Here is a 20,667-nt window from a genome sequence, read left to right on the forward strand (position 1 = left end):
TTGGGGCAGGGGATAATTTTTTCAGAAAGCCAGCAGGTCTAGAAGATGGTGGACTAGGTTCCCCAGAGAACCATCCTATCTGAGTTAGAGTTCAGGTGGAGGTTGTTGCAGACGTCTTGGTGCAGAAATTCTTTGTTCTTGCCATTGTCCACATGGTTCCTGTAAGTCTTCAACAACACAAATATTATTTCTGCTCCTCAACATTTTTTCTCTATATAAATGAAAATGTTATACATTTAAGGACTAAATATTTAATCCCTCTGTCCGTGGAATTCTCCAGGCAAGAATACTGGAGTGAGGAGCAATTCCCTTCTTCAGGGAGTCTTCCCAACACGGGGACTGAACCCAGGTCTCCTGTGCTGCAGGCAGATTCTTTACCGGCTGAGCCACCAGGAAAGCCCAGTGAGTAAAGTGCTATACATTTAAGGGTTAAACCTGGAAGGTAGAGCCTTAAGAATAGGCTACCAAGTATATTTCAGGCTATAGGCAACATTTTTTACAAAGATACAGAGCCAGCATGACTAAGCAAGGCAACAGAGCACAAAGGTTAGAGCTAAAGGAATCGATCCAGAATGCAGTCAGGTTTGTTCTTTGTTAGAAAACTACAAGCGTGCAGCTAGCAGATACTATTTTGAAGTGGTTGGTTGTGTTCTTGAGTTTGTTAAAGTTGAGAGAAAATTCACATTCTCAGTGAAGCAGGAATGTGTCTAAAACCACATCTATAATGGTCTGGCTCCCTTTGGATGCCTGAACCATAGTTACTCCATTTTGATTTTTAAATAGTCTTAAATATATCATCAGTATATTTTTCAAGAAATTCTCTATCCTGACATCATAGGTCTGTTCTTACTATATTCCTAAAATCTGATATGAGACAGTATTTTTCCTACATGGGTAACTAGTTTTTCTATTATATTAATATCATTATTAAATAATAGAATATTATATTAAATAAGCATTCTTGTCCATCATTTGTAATATCTCCACTGTTATATATCAAGTTATTACTCGTATCTGTGTTTGTTTCTGAGGTCTGATTTGATTCATTGTTCTATTTGTCTGGCTCGCAGTTATATCCATTGTCTTAATTACTTTATAATAAGCCTTGATATCTAGGACTTCCTCTCTTCAAAATTATCCTGACTGTTCTTGGCCACTTTGTGATTTTGTATTAATTTTACAGTCAATTAAGTTTTATTATAAATCTTGTTTGGATCTTGATTGGAATTGCAATAAATTTATTGATTTAGATAGAATCAATACCTTTGTGATATTAAATTTTCCTGTGAACATTGGATACATTATATCTATCTATTTATTTAGAGATTTTTCTGTTCCTAAACTGTAACATTTATAATTTCCCCTTAGAGGTTGTGTGTATCTTTTATAAGATTTATACCTTGGTTTGTTTCTAAAATGTAACTAATATTTTTAAAAACTTAAAATTTTTAGTAAGATTATTAATTTGTGTATTGCCTTTTAACATTCAGTAATCTTACTGAATTCTCAGTTTTTATTATTTGTAGAGTTCCTCATATTTTTCAATGTATATAATCAGGATATCTGTGGCTAACTTTTACATCTTTTTCTGTTCTTATTCCTTTCTTTTTCCTTTTGTTGCACTGAGTAGAAAACCCCAGAAAAGAGTTCATATGTTTTTTTTCCCTCTGTTCCTAAAGTATTTAGTAAAGAATTTTGTTTTTCTTCATTTTCCATTTCAGTTATGTGAATAAAGTTGGCCAGCCCTTCACTAGAATCTTCTTCTGATAGGGTAGACGCATGGCTCTGCTAATTTTTATCCTTTGAGTTGAGTATATCATCCGTTACTGATCAAATGAGTGACTGTTTTTATTCATTATTTCATTAGATCAGTTTTCTAGTACTTTCATAAGAACTGTATTTTAATGGGCTTTGAACATTGAACTGTTTCCCTTTGTTCCCTTTATGCTTTCACGAGTATACTGCATGAATTGTTGAATGAGTTGCTTTGTTTCTTCTGCTCTGGTGAATACCATGTCTAAGCAAGAAGAGATAAGTACATATAGAGTTAAATAGTGAAGTAGCTTTGTGTTCTCAGCTTTGTAGTCAGTTCAGATATCTTTGAAATGTAGGGTCCAGAGGAAAAAAAGCAGAGCTCAGGTGAACTAATGAAATCGAATTGATACTTTTTGGTACGGTTGCTGGGAGCAGAGTTCATCTCACTGTCTGTATTCATTGTTGTCACTCTTTGGGCACATGCTAAAGATAATTTTTCTTTTTTAATCTTTTCTTTTCCTTTTTCATAGTTGGTGTTAAGGATTTATGCTTAGCTATTTCTTCAGTCAGACGAATGAATGAATCCCTGTTGTGTTTGATGTGTAAGTGGTGTCTTAAGGGCCACCAGGAGTCTGAAGGAACAGAAGCCAAGGAGGACTCCTTTGTGTTAGTTCCCTAAGTGCTTATTGGCTGCTGTAGATTCCTACTAGCACTTTGTTGATTTCAAGCATTAGCAGTTTTTACAAATCTACTTTTTCTGTATTGTGGGTTTTTTTTATTTCTTAAAAACTATAAAAGTGTATTTTGGGTTGGCGAGATAAAATGAGAGAGGTTCTATGGTAATGCTTTGTTCTGATCTATTAGTTGTCACCTTTCTCCCTCTCCTTTAGGTAGAAATTGAAAAATTTGGGGAAAGGTTGTTTAAAAGCAATCCAAATAATAATCCAAAAAGGAGGAGGAGGAGAAAGAGAGGGTGGAAGTGTAAGGCGATTGTCAAGTTGATTCATGGGCTGTGTTTGTCAGGGGAGTGATGTCAGTGCTGCGTTGTTTCTTCTAGATCCAGATAAATGAGAAAATAAATGATTTAGGAGCATTGGATTTTGCCTGATGGGAGTTTGTTGACCCAGTCAAATGATTAGAAAGGGGAGTTTTCAAAGGATAAAGGTTATGCTAATGTTTAAGATTCTGCTGTCGCTAATTAGGAAGTGTGCAAGTAGAGCCTTTTCCAATGGTGAAGGTTTTTTTTTTTTTTTCAGTCTGATTTTCTTCTCTAGGGAAGTCGGCCTTTGTGTTTTGTCAGATGACCATTTTATTATCCTTTATGTAATTTATGAAGAATTGGCCATTTGTGGAGAGCAAATAAGTGAGTTAAACCCCTTTTAAAAGTAGCACTGTTCTTTTCTGCTGGACTATGTAACAGCTGTGATTGTAGGTGCTTATGCATAAGCTTGAACAGTTCCAACCAGATTATTCCAAAATAAATTAGAGTTGAGCAGCTTGCTGAGTGTTACTCTCATTTCTTGTCTGTTCTGCTGAAATTTATAGTATGTGAAAAATGATACTTAAGTTTCTTGTGTGTTTGTTTAGTCTCTGATACTGGCTTTAGATTAAATTGAAATTTGGTTTCAAATGGAGATAGTTTGAACTCTTTGTGCAAGCTCCAATTAGAATATTTGGTTGAATAAGAATTTTATGAGTTCACTGTCAACCTCTGGATAAGTGCTGTTTTCTGGCTGCAGTCCTGTTACTGAGCTAGCCATCTGATTTCCCATTAATTTTAATTGGAATGAGTAAAGACATTGAGAATAGAATAGTGAATCTAACCCCACTATTGGTAAAACCAAAAAACTGACTCTTCATAATCATGCTGCTAAGTCACTTCAGTCGTGTCCGACTCTGTGTGACCCCATAGACGTCAGCCCACCAGGCTCTCCTGCCCCTGGGATTCTCCAGGCAAGAACACTGGAGTGGTTTGCCATTTCCTTCTCCAGTGCATGAAAGTGAAAAAGTGAAAGTGAAGTCACTCAGTCGTGTCCGACTCTTAGAGACCTCATGGACTGCAGCCCACCAGGCTCCTCCATCCATGGGATTTTCCAGGCAAGAGTACTGGAGTGGGGTGCCATTGCCTTCTCCGCTTCATAATCATAGTTCTGTATAAAAATGAAAGGATTATTATAAAGGTTTATATAAGAACATGAGCTTCCCTGGTGGCTCAGATGGTAGAGTCTGCCTACAATGCTGGAGACCCAGGTTTGATCCCTGTGTTGGGAAGATCTTCTGGAGAAGGAAATGTAACCCACTCCAGTATTCTTGCCTGAAGAATCCCATGGACAGAGGAGCCTGGAAGGCTGTGGTCCATGGGGTTGCAAAGAGTTGGACACGACTGAGCAACTAACACTTATTTAAGAACATAGTAAACGTGATGGACAAAGAAAGAAAAGCTGTGTTATAGCTTTAGCACATTTATGGGCATCTTGAATATAAAGTAGTAATATAAAGTTAATTCCAAGTTCCAGGGTTTTGGTTGTACTTATCTTTTACAGGTTTCCTGATTTTATTTAGGCTTAATCTAAGAATGGAGTTTATTAAATTGCTGAGCTATGTGAGATTCAGTTATCGTGTACTGTTTGAGAGTATGTGATTACCTGGAATGAGATCATGAAGCCTTCGATTTTGCATTTGGCACTACACTGTTCCTGGTGGTGAGAACACAGCTCAGTAGGGCTAAGCATCGGTAAGACCTTTGACACTGTGTGATGGGGAAGCTGAATTCCAGTGAGGGGAAGCATAGAATCACACTTCTAGAAGAAATACGGGTAAAATTGTGCTTATAGTATGTTGAGCTCTGAGGTCTCAGAAGTAATTAGGGGATCAGTGTGGACTTCTTAAAATGCTTAACCAATTTGTGGCTGTACTGGAAAAAAATTTAGCAAAACTGCTACCAAGAACAATTATTTTGGCTTTAACCCATGGAATAAAGCACTGAACACTATTGAAATCAGATGATAACTGTTGACTTAGTAAGAATGCTTGATTTTGGTATTGCTCTGCTTCCGGTTTTTACATTTTAATATTTTGCTTATTCATCCATATGGATGTTTTGATCCACTGTTGTACTGTTTTTCTAGCACCTATTTTATAACTCTAGTCATGCTTCTGCTTGTCTGTAGTGTTTTTCCACTGTGGGTGAATTTCCTTGCACCTGACCATCTTCAACTTGCTGCTTGTATATTTGCTTAATTCTCCAAATAGTCAATCATTTTAAATTTATTCTCTCCATGGCATTAACTATCCCACTCAACTTGATGTATGTAAATTTAATGAGCATGCTGTCCTGTAAAATCCACATTCATGAATGAAAATAGTCTAATGTTTGTAGTTCAGTTGAAAAAGTGTTCACTCTCTGTTTGCCATTCTCTGCTTGATTACTCCTCGGTGCTCACTAGTTGCGTGTATGCGCGTGATAATTAAGATTACATCTTTTTCCCTTTCTCAGTTTTGCCAAAGAAAATGTGGGAGGTATATATTTTGTGTCAGTGTTTTATCAGCCTAGGATGGAGTCAAGGTATGTAAAGATAATAGCAAACTTGAATTATCCTGGTTTGTGGGAACTTCCAGCCCCATCTGACACACAGGAAGAGTTCTCTGGAGCATCTTAAAAGCTGCTGGCTTGACTCCATGTCATTGACCTGGCTTCCAGGTGAGGGCCACAGCTCCCCATTTGGTGTTCTTGTGCAGGTTAGGAAAATGTGTGCCCCTTCTTTCCTCTAAGAGGATGCAGCACCGCACAGAGTCACCCCCTCTGTCTTGGCGGTATCTCAGCCTTATTCGCATCTCAAGCAGGGGCTGCTGTGTAGGCGTAGGCTGATCTAGGTGAGTGGCTGCGTGTGGTTCTGCTCGTGCTCCCTGAAGACATGACAGACTTTTAGCTTGGCCAGTGCTGGCACCACCGCCTGGAGACCCTGCCTCTGGAGCTGGACCTGGTTTCCGTCATTGTTCTAGTCTCAGACTCTGATTATTATCTCTGGCTCTGGCTCCAGCTCCATCTCCCAGAAAACTACCTACGTTTCATGTTTGTCCCAAAGAAGTTTAGCAAATTCTATTTGGGAGTTTTTTTGATGTCTCATTTGATAGATATCTAAAGAGTATATGCACTGTGAATGACACAGCAAGTGTAGAAAAAAAATCTTTTAAAAATTATCTGTGATGGAGGAAAAACAAAAGCATATATAAAGGAGAACTAGGGTTGAGGGGAGGCTTTTTTCTTTGAATTTTTAATCCATTAGGGATTATCATCTTTATGTAATGAGACCCAACAAGCTAGAAGAATTTAGTGAGATGGGATGGAAGCAAGGTAATTGATGTGCAGTGCCCTTTTAGGAGGGGAGAGGAAAGAGGATCCAGAGGATAAATGAGTGGGATTATCTTTGAATCGATATAGGAGTTGGTACAGGAGAATGAGTGTGCAGATAAATTGGTAATAGAACAAACAGGAAATTGATGGTGTGTTCCTTTTCCTGGAGAAAATTAAAATGTGCTTACTGAAAATGATAGGTAGACATGATGGTTTCGTAGCTTCTGGCGAATGGCCAGTTTGAAATAAGTACTTTAGGAAATGTGAGGAGAGATTCCTGTGATTTCCCATCAATGTTAGAGGAACAGGTAGATCACAAAGTTAGCCTGCTTGGGAGATAATGGAGTAGGTCATAACACTGAGGTTTCACTGAGGTCGAGAAATAGGTGGCTTGGAAGTGGGAGAAGTGAAAAGATGGAAGATTGTGATCAGAGAGGAGGATCTTGGACATGATGATGGTACTCGAGGTAGGACTGTTTTTAGATAAAAGGCCCAGGTGTGGTCATGAAGACCACGGGTAAGGAAAATGGAAATGAGGGTTGCTGGTTGTGGGGAAGGCAGGAGGGGTGTCACAGCATGGGCAGTAGGGGGAATCCGCTCCCAAGGGTGTGAGATGGCATTAGCCCCAAAGGAAGGGGGCTGCAGATAGTAGAGATACATAATATGGAGATAAGAATGGACGCACAAAGCTGAGCTGCAAGGCTTACGGTCAGCTTACAGAACTTCCTTCCGTCTCACTTCTCTAATCAGTAAAGAAGAGACAGTACATAACCCAAAGGGTTTTTACTGAGTATTAAACAAATGGTGCTTCTGAGTGTTGTAGCACAGTGCCTGGCTTGAATTTAACCATTGTTTAAGATTAGAAACATGGTCCTTGTGAAAAGATGTAGCAAGGGATGCTAGGAGAGTGAGTGAGAAGGGTGGTTCACAGAGCACCTTTGGAATGGGTATGGGAGGACATGTGAACAATTTGAACTTTGTGTTTTGGAAAATTCCAAAAGATACCTGACCTTTAGGTTTCTAACGGACTTCTGTTAACGTGTGTCTGATTCAGATTTATCGATAGTGGTTCCTTTACTTCCCTCTCCTCTATCAAGTTTGTGTATTTACTGTAACCAAATACACTACAAATGTACTCCTTTCATTTAATGGACTTTTAAAAAATTGCTATATATATTTTTTGTTTGTTTTTAGCCTCACTGTGCAGCTTGTGGGATCTTAGTTCCCTGACCAGGGGTTGAAGCCCAGCCCTTGGCAGTGAGAGTGCACAGTCCTAACCCCTGGGTTGCCAGGGAATTCCCCCCAAATTACTGTATTTTTAAAAAATGTGGGATGTTCAATTTTTCTTGTTCTTTTCAAGTTATTTTATATAGCAGAATTTTTATGAGTATTTTAATTTAGTTCTTAAGAACTTTATTTTGAAATAATCTTAGAAGAGTTGCAAAAACGGTATGGAGGATTCTTTTATACCCTGCACCCAACTTCCTAGAATGCCAACGTCTTATATAACTTTAGTGCTGTTATTAATACTAAGAAATTAATTAGTTTCTAATTAATTAGTTTCTAACCAACCATCATTGGTTCTTACTAAACCACGGACTTGATTTAGATGTTGGCAGTTTTCCCACTGAAGTGCTTTTCCTTTTCTGAGATCCAGCCCAGCATCCCATCTTGTGTTTGGTTTGCCATGTCTCTTTCGTCTCCTCATCAGTGGTACTTCTTCATCTCTGATGATCTTGACACTTTCCAACAATCCTGCTTATTTTGTATCATGCCCCTCAGTATTTTTTCCTTCAGTATTTCTTCCCTGTATTTTTGAAATCTGTCCCTAGTGCTAGTCAGACTCACATAGTAAAACAGCACAGTGATTCAATTTAGGTGTAGCTTTTAATTAGAAAGTAATTAACTAGAGGAAAATTACTTTTTGGTGTTGCAAATCCCAATTTCCCCAGGCAAAAAGGTTGTGTTTAAACATGTATATGAAGGTAGTGCTATAAATGAATTAATTTACAATGTATGTTACTAAGGCATTAGTAGTACTTTAGCAACAAAACTGATAATTACTCTTTAGACTGATCAAAACTGAAGTTTTGATTGATGACTGCTCAAAAAATATTTTTGAATGAGATATATTCTGTTAAATAGCCAACTGATAAGGTTTTTCCAATTTAGGAAATTGATATTTATCTTATATCCATGGAAGTATTAGTCTCATTCAAAGTATTCCTCAGACCTTGTAAAGTTATGTATTCTATGCATCATTTGTTCATTATTTTATTTATTATAGGTATTTAATGAATTATATATCAATGTTTGCATATATGGAAATAAACTGTTTTTTAGGGCTTTTATAAAATCCATAACTACGGTGTCCTTCTCTGTCCATACAATATGTAGACGTATTGATTGACTTATGCTTGAATGGAAGAATTGGTAAACATGCATAAGTTTATGTTGCTTGTATCAGCCATACACAAGGCCCTCTGTATTATTCAGTTCTGCTTAGAAAGTAACCTTGTTATAACACTAAGTACGTTGTACTCAAATGGTGTCCTGGATGCCGTTGCTGCCCCTCTAAGACCCCCTTTGCATGGCTGGTACAGGCACACGTGGGTGTGCGTGTTGACTCCTGGTGGCTCACAGCTGCCATCTTAATCCAGAGCCGTGGCTTCAGGGAGCCGTGTTCCTGCAGACAGTGGCTGACTGACTCGGGTGGTGTCAAGCTTGTCTGTCCATCTAGGGACTACTACTGCCCACTGCATTGCAGGCTCAAGTGAGAATCTAGATGCAGCTGCTTTTTAATATATATATATAATTTAATTTATTTATGGCAGTTCTGGGTTTCTTCCTTAAGTCCACATGTACAACGTTTGTGCATAAGCTCATGTCATCTTGAAAAGGCATTTCACGAAAGAAAGCAGTAGTCTTTTCTTTCTTACAAGTCTCCGTCTTACAATTTTGTTTTGATTTCAGTCACAGTAATGGGCTTTCTGTTTTTTAGTTTTCTGTATCTATTAAGTATTTTAATTTGCAGGTTAAAGAGGCTGGATCATGTTTGGCCATTAGATGGAAACTAAAAAACATAGTGAATAATTTAAAACACATGTTCTTATGTACCCACTCCTACCTTTTGTAACAATTGTTTCTTAACTTCCTCACCACTTTTCCTTAAATATTGTTTATAGATCATATAAGCTGTCTTCACTCATAATTAAAAAATCAATTTATTACTTTACTGTTCAGTTCAGTTCAGTCGCTCAGTGGTGTCCGACTCTTTGCGACCCCATGAATCGCAGCACGCCAGGCCTCCCTGTCCATCACCAACTCCTGGAGTTTACTGAGACTCACGTCCATCGAGTCAGTGATGCCATCCAGCCATCTCATCCTCTGTCGTCCCCTTCTCCTCCTGCCCCCAATCCCTCCCAGTCTGAGAGTCTTTTCCAATGAGTCAACTCTTCGCACGAGGTGGCCAAAGTACTAGAGTTTCAGCTTTAGCATCATTCCTTCCAAAGAAATCCTGTGTGTGTGTGTGTGTGTGTGTGTGTGTGTGTGTGTACGTGTGTTCAATTGTATCCAACTCTGTGATCCCCATGAACTGTAGCCTGCCAGGCTCCTCTGTCCATGGAATTTTCAATGCAATATTGGAGCGCGTTGCCATTTCCTTCTCCAGGGGATCTTCCTGACCAAGGTATCAAACCTGCATCTCCTGTGTATCCTGCATGAGCAGGAGGATTCTTTAGTAGCAGAGCCACCGGGGAGTAATATAAACAATTGGCCATTGACTACTCAAAAAGGTGCAATAAAGTCACGTCCTGAAATCTTTGCCTCATGCCACTGTGAATACAACAGCTACAATGTAGGTTGATATAGGTATTGTTCTGTTCTGTTGATTCAGATACCACAAGCAGTATTGTTCTGGGATACCTGAATTTCAGAAATGAAGCACAAATGATGGTGCAGCTTAAAACGAAAACTGGAACTATAATTTACACAGTAGTTGGATTTTTGGAAAATTCAATATATATTAAAGATATATAATATAAAGTATTAAATAGGTAACAACTTACCTATTAATTCCATTGTATGTCTAATTTCACGGAATTGGAGTCTAGGCTTAGGTAATTATGATTTTCCCTCTCTGTTTGTGCATCTCTCAGTGGGAGACAGGATAATTCCTTGTGCAGGACTAGTCCATGTGTCGCAGAATGTCTAGCATACCTTTCCCCTGTAAATACTGGTAGCATCACCTCAGTCACCATGACAACTGAAATGCCCTGAGACATTTCCAAAATGCTTCCTAAGTAGTGTTAAGGCCTGTTGAAAATCACTGGCTTAGAGAGAAAATAAGAAAATAAATAATTATTCACATAATAGGATGTTTCTAACCTGAACAGCCAAGAGTGACATTACTAATTACTACCTTTTATTGGAATTTCAAATGCAACAACTTCTAAGATCTGAAATTTTATATCAAGGTGAAATGAAGGGAATTTTGACTTTTAAGTGCTTCAGAGGTTTGGTAGCCAAAACCTGAGTCAGCTAAAGGCATAAACTGTAGCGTCTGAATTGTAGCACCCTTATAAAACTTAGAAAAAAATTTAGCTTTCAGCCTCCCTAGGTGATCCAAAGCCCTGATTTTTATGGGCCCAGTTCTGAGTGTATATGGAGTTTATATACATTCAAATGTCTTAGCATTGCACACAAATGACCCAAGGCTAAGATCAGAAGGAAGTCCATTTGAACTGCTCTTTCCTTCAGCCACTTTTGTCTTACCTCAGCCTCCCTTCCTTTGTCAGAATAACCTTTTCCTTAAGCAGATTAATTGATAGATTCTGGTTGCATTTCATATCTTTATCTGGATATTCATGACTTGTATTTTTTAGTCACAGTTAGACCTATAGCTGGATCTAGGTTACATAAACCCTTATTTTGAATGGTGCTGTTAAGAAATGTTAGGTTTTTAGGTGGTACCTCTTTTCGTGAGAGCAACTTTTATGTGATTTAGAATATTCAATAAATTAATTAATGTATGTTTTTGATAGGGATAGGTTTCCTGGATAGCTCAAACAGAAAATAAATAATCTGTCAGCAATGTGGGAGACCTGGGTTTGATCACTGAGTCAGGAAGATCCTTTGGAGAAGGGGATGGCAACCCACTGCAGTATTCTTCCCTGGAGAATTCCATGGACAGAGGAGCCTGGTAGGCTACAGTCCATAGGGCTGCAGAGTTGGGCACAAGTGAGCACTTAACACTTCATTTCTTTGCTGGGTAAAGAAGTGACAGTTCAAACTGTAAAATTCTTTGCCTTTTGTTGGGATCAGTATTAGGTATTTGGTATATGCGGGAAACAGATGGGGAAACAGTGTCAGACTTTGTTTTTTGGGGGCTCCAAAATCACTGCAGATGGTGACTGCAGCCATGAAATTAAAAGACGCTTACTCCTTGGAAGGAAAGTTATGACCAACCTAGATAGCATATTCAAAAGCAGAGACATTACTTTGCCAACAAAGGCCCGTCTGGTCAAGGCTATGGTTTTTCCTGTGGGCATGTATGGATGTGAGAGTTGGACTGTGAAGAAGGCTGAGCGCCGAAGAATTGATGCTTTTAACTGTGGTGTTGGAGAAGACTCTTGAGAGTCCCTTGGACTGCAAGGAGATCCAACTGGTCCATTCTGAAGGCGATCAGCCCTGGGATTTCTTTGGAAGGAATGATGCTAAAGCTGAAACTCCAGTACTTTGGCCACCTCATGCGAAGAGTTGACTCATTGGAAAAGACTCTGATGCTGAGAGGGATTGGGGGCAGGAGGAGAAGGGGACAACAGAGGATGAGATGGCTGGATGGCATCACTGACTCGATGGACGTGAGTCTGAGTGAACTCTGGGAGTTGGTGATGGACAGGGAGGCCTGGCGTGCTGTGATTCATGGGGTCGCAAAGAGTCAGACACAACTGAGTGACTGAACTGAAATGAACTGAATTGATATGCTTGCAGCTTATCAGAACCTGGAAAGGGATTGGCTTATTTTTTACTTTTTACGATATGTGAAACGGTGGTTTCAGAATGGTGCAAGATGGCTTTAGGTGCAACTGTTGTAAAAAAAAAAGCTTATATATTTTTATATAATATATATTTCACAAATATGTATAAATTGTGACTCCTAATATATTTATGGAAGGCAGAAATCTTCAACTGTCTAATTATCTATAATGATGTCAGTGTAATTTTACTAGCCTGTTGTGAATTTTAAGTTTTTCTGGTAAGTATTTTACCTGCTCAAATGATCTAGAATACTGTTCTCTGTATCTCAAAGTTTCTTTCTTTCTTTTTTCCTCCAGGCAGAGCTACATGGAAATCATTCCAGAACAATTACTGCTGCTTTAGTCACAAATTATTGATTTTCTGTTCATTGTGTATGTAGAATTGCTGCTCTACTTAGATTCTAAAACAAGGCTTTTTAATTGTGTTTTCCAGGAAGATATGAATTTAAATGAAGATAAAAAGGCACCATTGCGGGAAAAGGACTTCAGTATCAAAAAAGAAATGGTGATGCAGTACATTAATACTGCTTCCAAGACAGTAAGTAAAGCTGTCAAGTTGAGAAATACTGCTGAAACATGTCATAGTACAGCGAACAATGCATGTGTCTAATGGAGCACCTAAGTTTGCGGGCAGCTGTAGTCAGAGAGCTTTTAAATGTATAATTAAAGGTACAAGTATTATAGTAAGTTTGTTTAATTTGCAAGTATTTCTTACCTTGTGGCTTTTAAACTTTTATTTTTTAGCCATTCACAGTGTTAAGAAACACTGTGGTTGCTTGATCTGCTCACTTTAGGTCATCTCTCCTTGTTAGTGAATTAAGATGGGTATTGATCTCTCATGTCACTTATAAATTAGGATAATATTTGTATTTTAGAAAAGTGAGACTGATTTGACTCTAACTACCTAACTCAGAATGCATAATCGTGGCTTGGAGGCATATGTTTAATGTGAGTTTCCCTGTGGATAAAATTAGCTTGTAACAAATTGTAAATGTAGACACTGAGAGGAGCCTTACGTCTCCACATGGCTGCTGCTTTTCTAGGGAAACATGAAGTATGTGGGTGGAAGTAATGACTAAATGTCTGAGAAACACGACTGGCACATAGAATTTATTTCATGGAACAACAAATGAGCTTGACCAGTCATAGAATTGTGACTAAATGGATTGGATGAAAAATATACAGTGGAAGCTAATGAGGAAGCAAGGCTCAGTAAAAAGACAATAGAGAATGCTTTTGGCTGAACATAAAATAGAACTGAACTGGAGAAAAATAACTAAACACACTGTTGTTTTCACGGGATACTTTAACCTATGGCCAGTTTACAAGAATATGAGTTATTTATACTGTGACTCCATTTATCTACTTAGGCCAGTCAGTGACTCAGGTATTTCTTTTGGAAGAAAGACTCAAGTGATGTTTAATTTTTAAGCATGTCTCATTTTTTGGCAGCCTGATGTTCAGATGTGGAATTCACTGAGTACTGTGTTTTTCCCAGCTCTTTCTATAGATGGGCCCTGCATCCTGCCACTGAAATTAGCAGTGGGGCTTTAGACTGTGTTTTAGACTGACTATCTTCTGTTTGATCTTGGACATCTAATTTTGTCTTTTTGATCCTCAGTCACCTTCTACATAAGATGGAGCTAATACTAACTTCACCATATGCTTGTTGTCAGAATTAAATTAACTGTGATTAGAACATAACAGATTTTTAACTGGTTGGTTGCCTCTTGTGGTAGCAGAGGTTGTAGTAGCAGTTGTTTACTTTTTATTTTTCTTTGTGATTTATTATTCTTACTGTTGAAATCATTATACTACAAAACACAATAAAAAATATAAGTAAATGTATCTTAGTAAAATACAAGTTTCTCATTAGTCTGCATTTCTAAGATATTCACTAAACATGTTTATTAAGTGTCTGTACGTAAGGCACTACTTAAGGCCCTAGTGATTGAGCGCCAGAATAGTGTGTCATTGTGTTGTATGGAGCAACATGGGACACACATGACAGAAACACACAAGCATGTCATGGGAGGTCAAATGTGACGTGGGGGGAAAGCAGGGGGAGTGGGGATGGTGTAACTGGTTTCTGTAGAGTCATCGGGCAGAGTCTCTTGTTGCTGCTTTTGCTGCTGCTAAGTTGCTTCAGTCGTGTCCGACCCTGTGCTACCCCAGAGATGGCAGCCCACCAGGCTCCCCCGACCCTGGGATTCTCCAGACAAGAACACTGGAGTGGGTTGCCATTTCTTTCTCCAATGCATGAAAGTGAAAAGTGAAAGTGAAGTCGCTCAGTCGTGTCCGAGTCCTAGCGACCCCAGGGAGTGCAGCCTACCAGGCTCTGTCCATGGGATTTTCCGGGCAGGAGTACTGGAGTGGGGTGCCATTACCTTCTCCAGAGTCTCCTGTTAGAGAATTTTAAATCCAACAAGCATGAATTCACTTAATATAATTACAGGAGATAATACATTAGTTAGAACTGGTTTAGACAACCTTGGCATAGTAGTGCAGTTTAATTCTGGGATTTCAGATAAACTTTTTAATAGAACAGAACATTCTGAACTTCTACACAGTGGATCTGTTTCAGTTCACATTCACTGATTTTAAACTTTAATCCTCTAATTATTTTGGACTCCCCGAATTAGATAATTAGATTATCAGAATTGAAATAGATTAACTATCTGAAGTATGAGTAAAGCTTTTAATTGGTGTGTGAAGGGTCATGACTCTCCTAGAAGGGTTCTGAATAATTTGGCAAATGGTTAACATTGTAGAGAGTTCAAGCTGACCAGACATCTACTTTTGCTGTGGAAGTAAAAACACATTCATTAAGTATAGGATGTGGACTTTGTTATGCCAGTATATTTAGGTTAATGAGTACTGAAAAAATTTCTCTGAGAAAGGCAATGAGTTCATAGATAGGTTGTTCTAGGGAGAATGTGGCAAGTTTGTGTCAGATGTTACCATTTTAGCCTTAGAATCTGCTTTGAGATTCTCTTTTGTGGGTAAGCATTAATATTCTTTTTTGGAAGATAGTATATTGATGATTTGATAACACTTTAGCAATGTTAACCCTTAAATTAGCCCTGAAGTAGATCAGCTTGACTTTAAAATAGGGGGGAGGGGAACACTAAAAAAGCCATCAATCAAACTAGATTGTTTTCAAGATCTTACAAGTTTTGGTTTAGGTGGCTGAATACTACAACTGAATTTCTTCAGTTAGGAAATATTATTAAAATGTACTAAGCAAATGTCATATTTAGAAGCTAAAAATGCCATACTCACATGTTTCTAACTTCCTAGGGCCTTTTGGCCTGTGCAGTCTGATGGCTGGCTCTGGTGAGGCTTCCGAGAATGCTCTCCCTGGACCAGAGTGGGCAGGCTGCCTTTCCTGCTGGTCGTGGTTGGGCTGGGTATGCAGTGCTCGGCAACTGACGCCCTGGAGCTGCTGCTCTGGCTCGGTGCAGGCCTGTGCCAGACTGTGCTGTGACGTGAGGTGGTGTCTGCTGTTATTTAAGCTGCCTGGAGCTGGGTTTTGCTTTGCTGCTGTAAACATCCTGTAGGCCATCCAGGTGTCCTTTTGGGTATGTGGAGTGTCTCTTTAATTCCCTCTGGAAATTTCTCTTTCTAACCAAGTCAGTTCAGTTCAGTTGCTCAGTCATGTCCTACTCCTTGCGGCCCCATGAACTGCAGCACACCAGGCCTCCCTGTCCATTACCACCTCCCGGAGTTCACTCACACTCAAGTCCATCGAGTCAGTGATGCCATCCAGCCATCTCATCCTCTCTCGTCCCCTTTTCCTCCTGCCCCCAATCCCTCCCAGCTTCAGAGTCTTTTCCAATGAGTCAACTCTTCTCATGAGGCGGTCAAAGTATTGGAGTTTCAGCTTTAGCATCATTCCTTCCAAAGAACACCCAGGACTGATCGCCTTGCTATCCAAAGAAGTATCTAAAAGATCTTTGGAGTCACTGCAAGGCTTGGTGGCCATTTCTTGGTAAATGACTTGCTTTAGATGATTAGCAGCAAGTTTGTTGGAAAATTGGAGAAGGAAATGGCAACCTACTCCAGTATTCTTGCCTGGAGAATCCCATAGACAGAGGAGCCTGGCAGGCTACAGTCCATGGGTCACAAGAGTCGGACATGACTTAGTGACTAAACCTATTGGAAAATGCATGCATGCATCCTTAGTCGCTTCAGTCATATCTGACTCTTTGCAACACTATGGACTGTAGCCCTCCAGGCTCCTATGTCCATGGGATTCTCCAAGCAAGAATACTGGAGTGGGTTGCCATATTCTCCAAGGGATCTTCCTGACTCAGGGATTGAACCCATGTCTCTTATGTCTCCCTCATTGGCAGGAAAGTTCTTTACCACTCGCACCATCTGGGAATTACTGGAGAACACTTCTTTCAAAAAGACAGTGGCACTAGTGGTAAAGAATCCGCCTGCCAATACAGGAGATGGAAGAGATGCGGGTTCAATCCCTGGGTCAGGAAGATCCCTTGGTGTAGGAAATGGCAACCCACTCCAGTACTCTTGCCTGGAAAATTCCATGGACAGAGGAGCCTGGTTGGCTACAATCCATAAGTCTCAAAGAGTAATTAAAATAAATAAATTTATATATAAAAAAAAGTGTTGGATACGACTGAGCACACATCACTTGCCATTTCCTACTCCATGGAATCTTCCTGACCCGGGGATCGAACTGGCATCTCCTGTTTGTTTGTCTTCTGCGTTGCAGATGGATTTTTTACTGCTGAGCCACTGGGGAAGCCCAGCCTGTTGCAGAGGATTAGTAAAAATCTCTTTCCCATCTGTTGAGAAGAAAGAATTTGCTGTTCCACTTTTAGGCTTTTTCAGGGTAATTTGTGGTGATTCAAAATGGAGACAACCTGAGAGGCCAAAACCTGTATCTTAGAAAGTGAAAGCAAACCCTCTGGAAGAAGAAGACGGTCAGAGCTGTGAGAGGGAGTGAGGAGAGGAGTCAGCCTGGCCAGGAGAGAAGGGATGGGCCGGAGGGGCGTCTGGTGTGGGGAAGAGGGGGGAATCGGGGGTCTGGAGAGAAGGGATGGGGCAGAGGGGCATCTGGTGTGGGGACGAGGGGGAAATTGGGGGTCTGGAGAGAAGGGACAGGGTGGAGGGGTGTCTGGTGCCCTGGGGACGTGGGGTTTCAGGGGAGAGAGGGAGAGACATTTGAAGGGTTTGGAAGGACATTGTGTTTTACCCTATATAGTGAAACACCTTTATTATGTCTTTAAGAACCACTGTGTCAAAAAAAAAAAAAAAAAGAACCACTGTGTCTCTAAGAAGGACCATTCATCTTCTTTTTCTTTTTCCCTAATTTATTTTTATATACTGAGATGATGACACTGTCCAGGCAAGTTCACTTCTATACAGACTACAGCCAGACACCTGTCAGCATATAGTCTTTTTTGGTTGTAGATATAATGCTTTAAAGATCTTTCTTCAAAATGTATACTTCTAGTTCCTGAGGATTGTGCTAGCTTGGAATCAAAAGTTTTTACAGGCTCCCCAGCCCGTGCCTCCCTCCCCCTGCCCTCCCATCCATATGTCTTTGGAATCTGTCCCTGCTACAGGTAACAAGCTCATTTTAGGTGGGCTTCATGAAAAGACCCAACCTCACGTTTCTAAAGTGCCTAATGAAAGCATCCATCCTTCATTCCCTGTTTGTGTCTTGATTTTTCCTATTTGATTTCTTTATCCAAGGAATGAAGCATAAACCCTCTTTTATAAATGCGCCTGGAAGTTTACTAGCTTCCTTTGACTTTGTTTCTAGTTTTTTTCTTTCCTAGGTTATCAGGTCGAGTGGAATCAAGTGGCTTCAAGTGTTCCTCTGTTAGAGAAGTTTGGATGGCATTTAACTTTACTCTTTGAATTCTTTCTTAAATATTATTTCTTCTTTAGTCTTCTTTAGTAAGAAATATAAATGGCAACTATTAAGAACATAATTTTAAAAGATACATAGAAGACTCAAACAAAATTTTTTCAAAAAGTGTGATGAAATGACTGAGCGTATATTGAGTTCTTAAATGTAGGATTATAGATTTCATATATGTATATATATATACATACATGAATGTATGTATATAGGTGAGTATATGTAGTGTTCAAAAGTCTTTTTGAAAGGTATTAGCACTTGTTATAGCTCAGTAGGACGTGGTATTCTCAAACACGGAGGACGTGGTTTTCTGCATTATCAGCCTTCTAGGCATATTTTGACCAGGAAAGAACCACTTTGAGGAAATATTAGTTGTATGCTCATTTGTATGTGTGCTTTTTCTCTAGGTAGAAAATCTTAGACTTGATTTGTTAATATTTAATATCAGTGAGGGTATTTTCATACCTTTTAGTATGCATTTTATTTTTTAGAGTTCAGTTTCATATGTTAATTTTGGAAACATAGTCAGATATAGGTCAATCAAGTTGTTGTCTCTGTTTTATTTCCTCACTTTTTGTCATTATGGTTATTTAAACATAGAAACTTAGATGAATCATAATTAGTTACACATTCTTGGTAGAGTTAGCATGGATTTTTCTGGCTTATATTTCAGGTTTCGGATTTGATCAAAGCACCCCTGTAACATAAAAGCTTGGTTAAGTGTGTGCTGGTACTTGGTGTTAGACACTTATCATCAGTGCTCTTGGGATACTTGGCCTGTTTGTCTCCAGGTCTTGAAGAGAGAAAATTTCAGAGCCTCAGAGCAATGGACCAATTTCTTGTTGAGAGTATTTCCTAATCTATCTGGCATTTTCATTTTCATTTGTGCCTTTATAGGGCAGGTTTTTGGAGAAGGCAATGGCACCCCACTCCAGTACTTTTGCCTAGAAAATTCCACGGACGGAGGAGCCTAGTGGGCTGCAGTCCATGGGGTTTCGAAGAGTCGGACACGACTGAGCGACTTCACTTTCACCTTTCACTTTCATGCACTGGAGAAGGAAATGGCAGCCCACTCCAGTGTTCTTGCCTGGAGAATCCCAGGGATGGGGAAGCCTGGTGGGCTGCCGTCTATGGGGTTGCACAGAGTTGGACACGACTGAAACGACTTAGCAGCAGGGCAGGTTTTATTTATGTACAACTAAAATTATCTTTCAACAGCTCAAATTCATCCAGCTTTCTTATGAGTTGTTCTGAGCAGCACCAGTGGTATATTGTATTCTCTGTTGTTACCGTATTGTGTTTTTGTTTAGGCAGGAGATGAATATAAAGGTGACGGTGATCTTTTCTTTTTTAATAGGAAGAAATTATATTGGATTCAAACTAGAATTGTATATTTTTGGTTTTTTTAAAATCTTACTGTTATTATAGCACTTTAAAAAAGATTCATCAGATACAGAAACACTGTTATTTATTGGTAAAATTGACTAGAATTTTAGAGCCTGACAGGGTCAGTGGTGCTTTTACCGGTAAACAGTTGTGGCATTAGAGGTCATCTGAGATTGTTTTCATCTTGCTTATTGAGTTGTTGTTTGATCTATGATATTTTGCTGTGTTTGTGATTACTTTTTAGATTTTATGAATATAATTAATCTTATGTCTGATAACTGCAAAAGGAGTGAAAACTTTGCAAGTGCCAGAAAGAAGAGGCCTGTGATTATGATGTAGATGAAAGGGAAGAGCAGGTATCTGTATGGAATGGACCTTCTGAAAGCAGGAACGGTTCTAAAGAATAAGTGAAAAATTGAGAAAAATGCTGTGTATGTATGATTGTTTTTCAGTGAATGAAAGGGAAAAGTATGTCAGTGGAAATAACAAACAATCTATAATAAAGAATAGAAAAGAATTTTATTTGAGGAACAGTGGTGTTCAACCTTGATATATCCATTAGAGTCATTTGGGGAGCTTTAAAAATCTTGATGTCTGGGTTCTGTCATTTTCAATTCAGTCAGGTGGGACCCAGGGATCAGTGTTTAGTAATGCTCTCCTGGTGATTCCAGAGTACAGTCAAGGGTGAGAACTACTGGACTGGACAGGGTGAACCTTGTCACTAGGTGTCTTCATGTAACCTTAGTTCAGCCAAAGACTAGAAGTTAATAGGATTGAAAGGCTGAGCATGGTGAACATTTACTCATGAAGCCGTTATTAAGCAACTGTGGGTTCTGGGCTAGTTTGCCTGTGTGTAAGTGAAAATGAATGTTCAAAGGCATGCTGTAACTACAAAGAAATTCTCTGACACTTGGCCTCTTGTGAAAAATCATCAAAGTAGGGGAAGGTTATCTACTATAACAGATGGAAGAACTTGGTCTTTTTTTTGGAAAAAGATGCCCAGCAAGGAGGGAGAGGGTGTACCTGGTTTTCAAGTTTCAGTGGTGCCAATAAATTTAAACTCCTCTTAATTTTGGTTTGTATTAATACTTAATAGACATACTTTCAGTTCTTACTTACTCCTAAAGAGAGTAAATCCTATCCATGCTTAAAAGTGGGTTGACCATCTTGTGTACAGAAGGCATTCCTTCCCAATTTTGTGCTTCCCTGATACACTACCATTTCCTCACTGGTACAGT

The 20,667-nt window shown here is 39.2% G+C and overlaps 1 protein-coding gene across 6 annotated transcripts in view; it reads left to right on the plus strand.

The window, feature by feature from the left end:
* Window positions 1–20,667, plus strand: part of DIAPH3 (diaphanous related formin 3) — a 562,435-nt gene that overhangs the window by 63,272 nt on the left and 478,496 nt on the right. For all 6 annotated transcript variants that reach the window (XR_009739822.1, XM_061434429.1, XM_061434430.1 and 3 more), the window contains one exon: window positions 12,581–12,685. Coding sequence is in view for 5 of the 6 variants with exons in the window: in XM_061434429.1 (XP_061290413.1) it covers window positions 12,581–12,685 (105 nt within the window). In the remaining variant the exon portion in view is untranslated. The remainder of the gene's footprint in view (window positions 1–12,580; window positions 12,686–20,667) is intronic.

Source organism: Bos javanicus, chromosome 12 (genome assembly GCF_032452875.1).
Source record: "Bos javanicus breed banteng chromosome 12, ARS-OSU_banteng_1.0, whole genome shotgun sequence".
Lineage (NCBI taxonomy): Eukaryota > Metazoa > Chordata > Mammalia > Artiodactyla > Bovidae > Bos > Bos javanicus.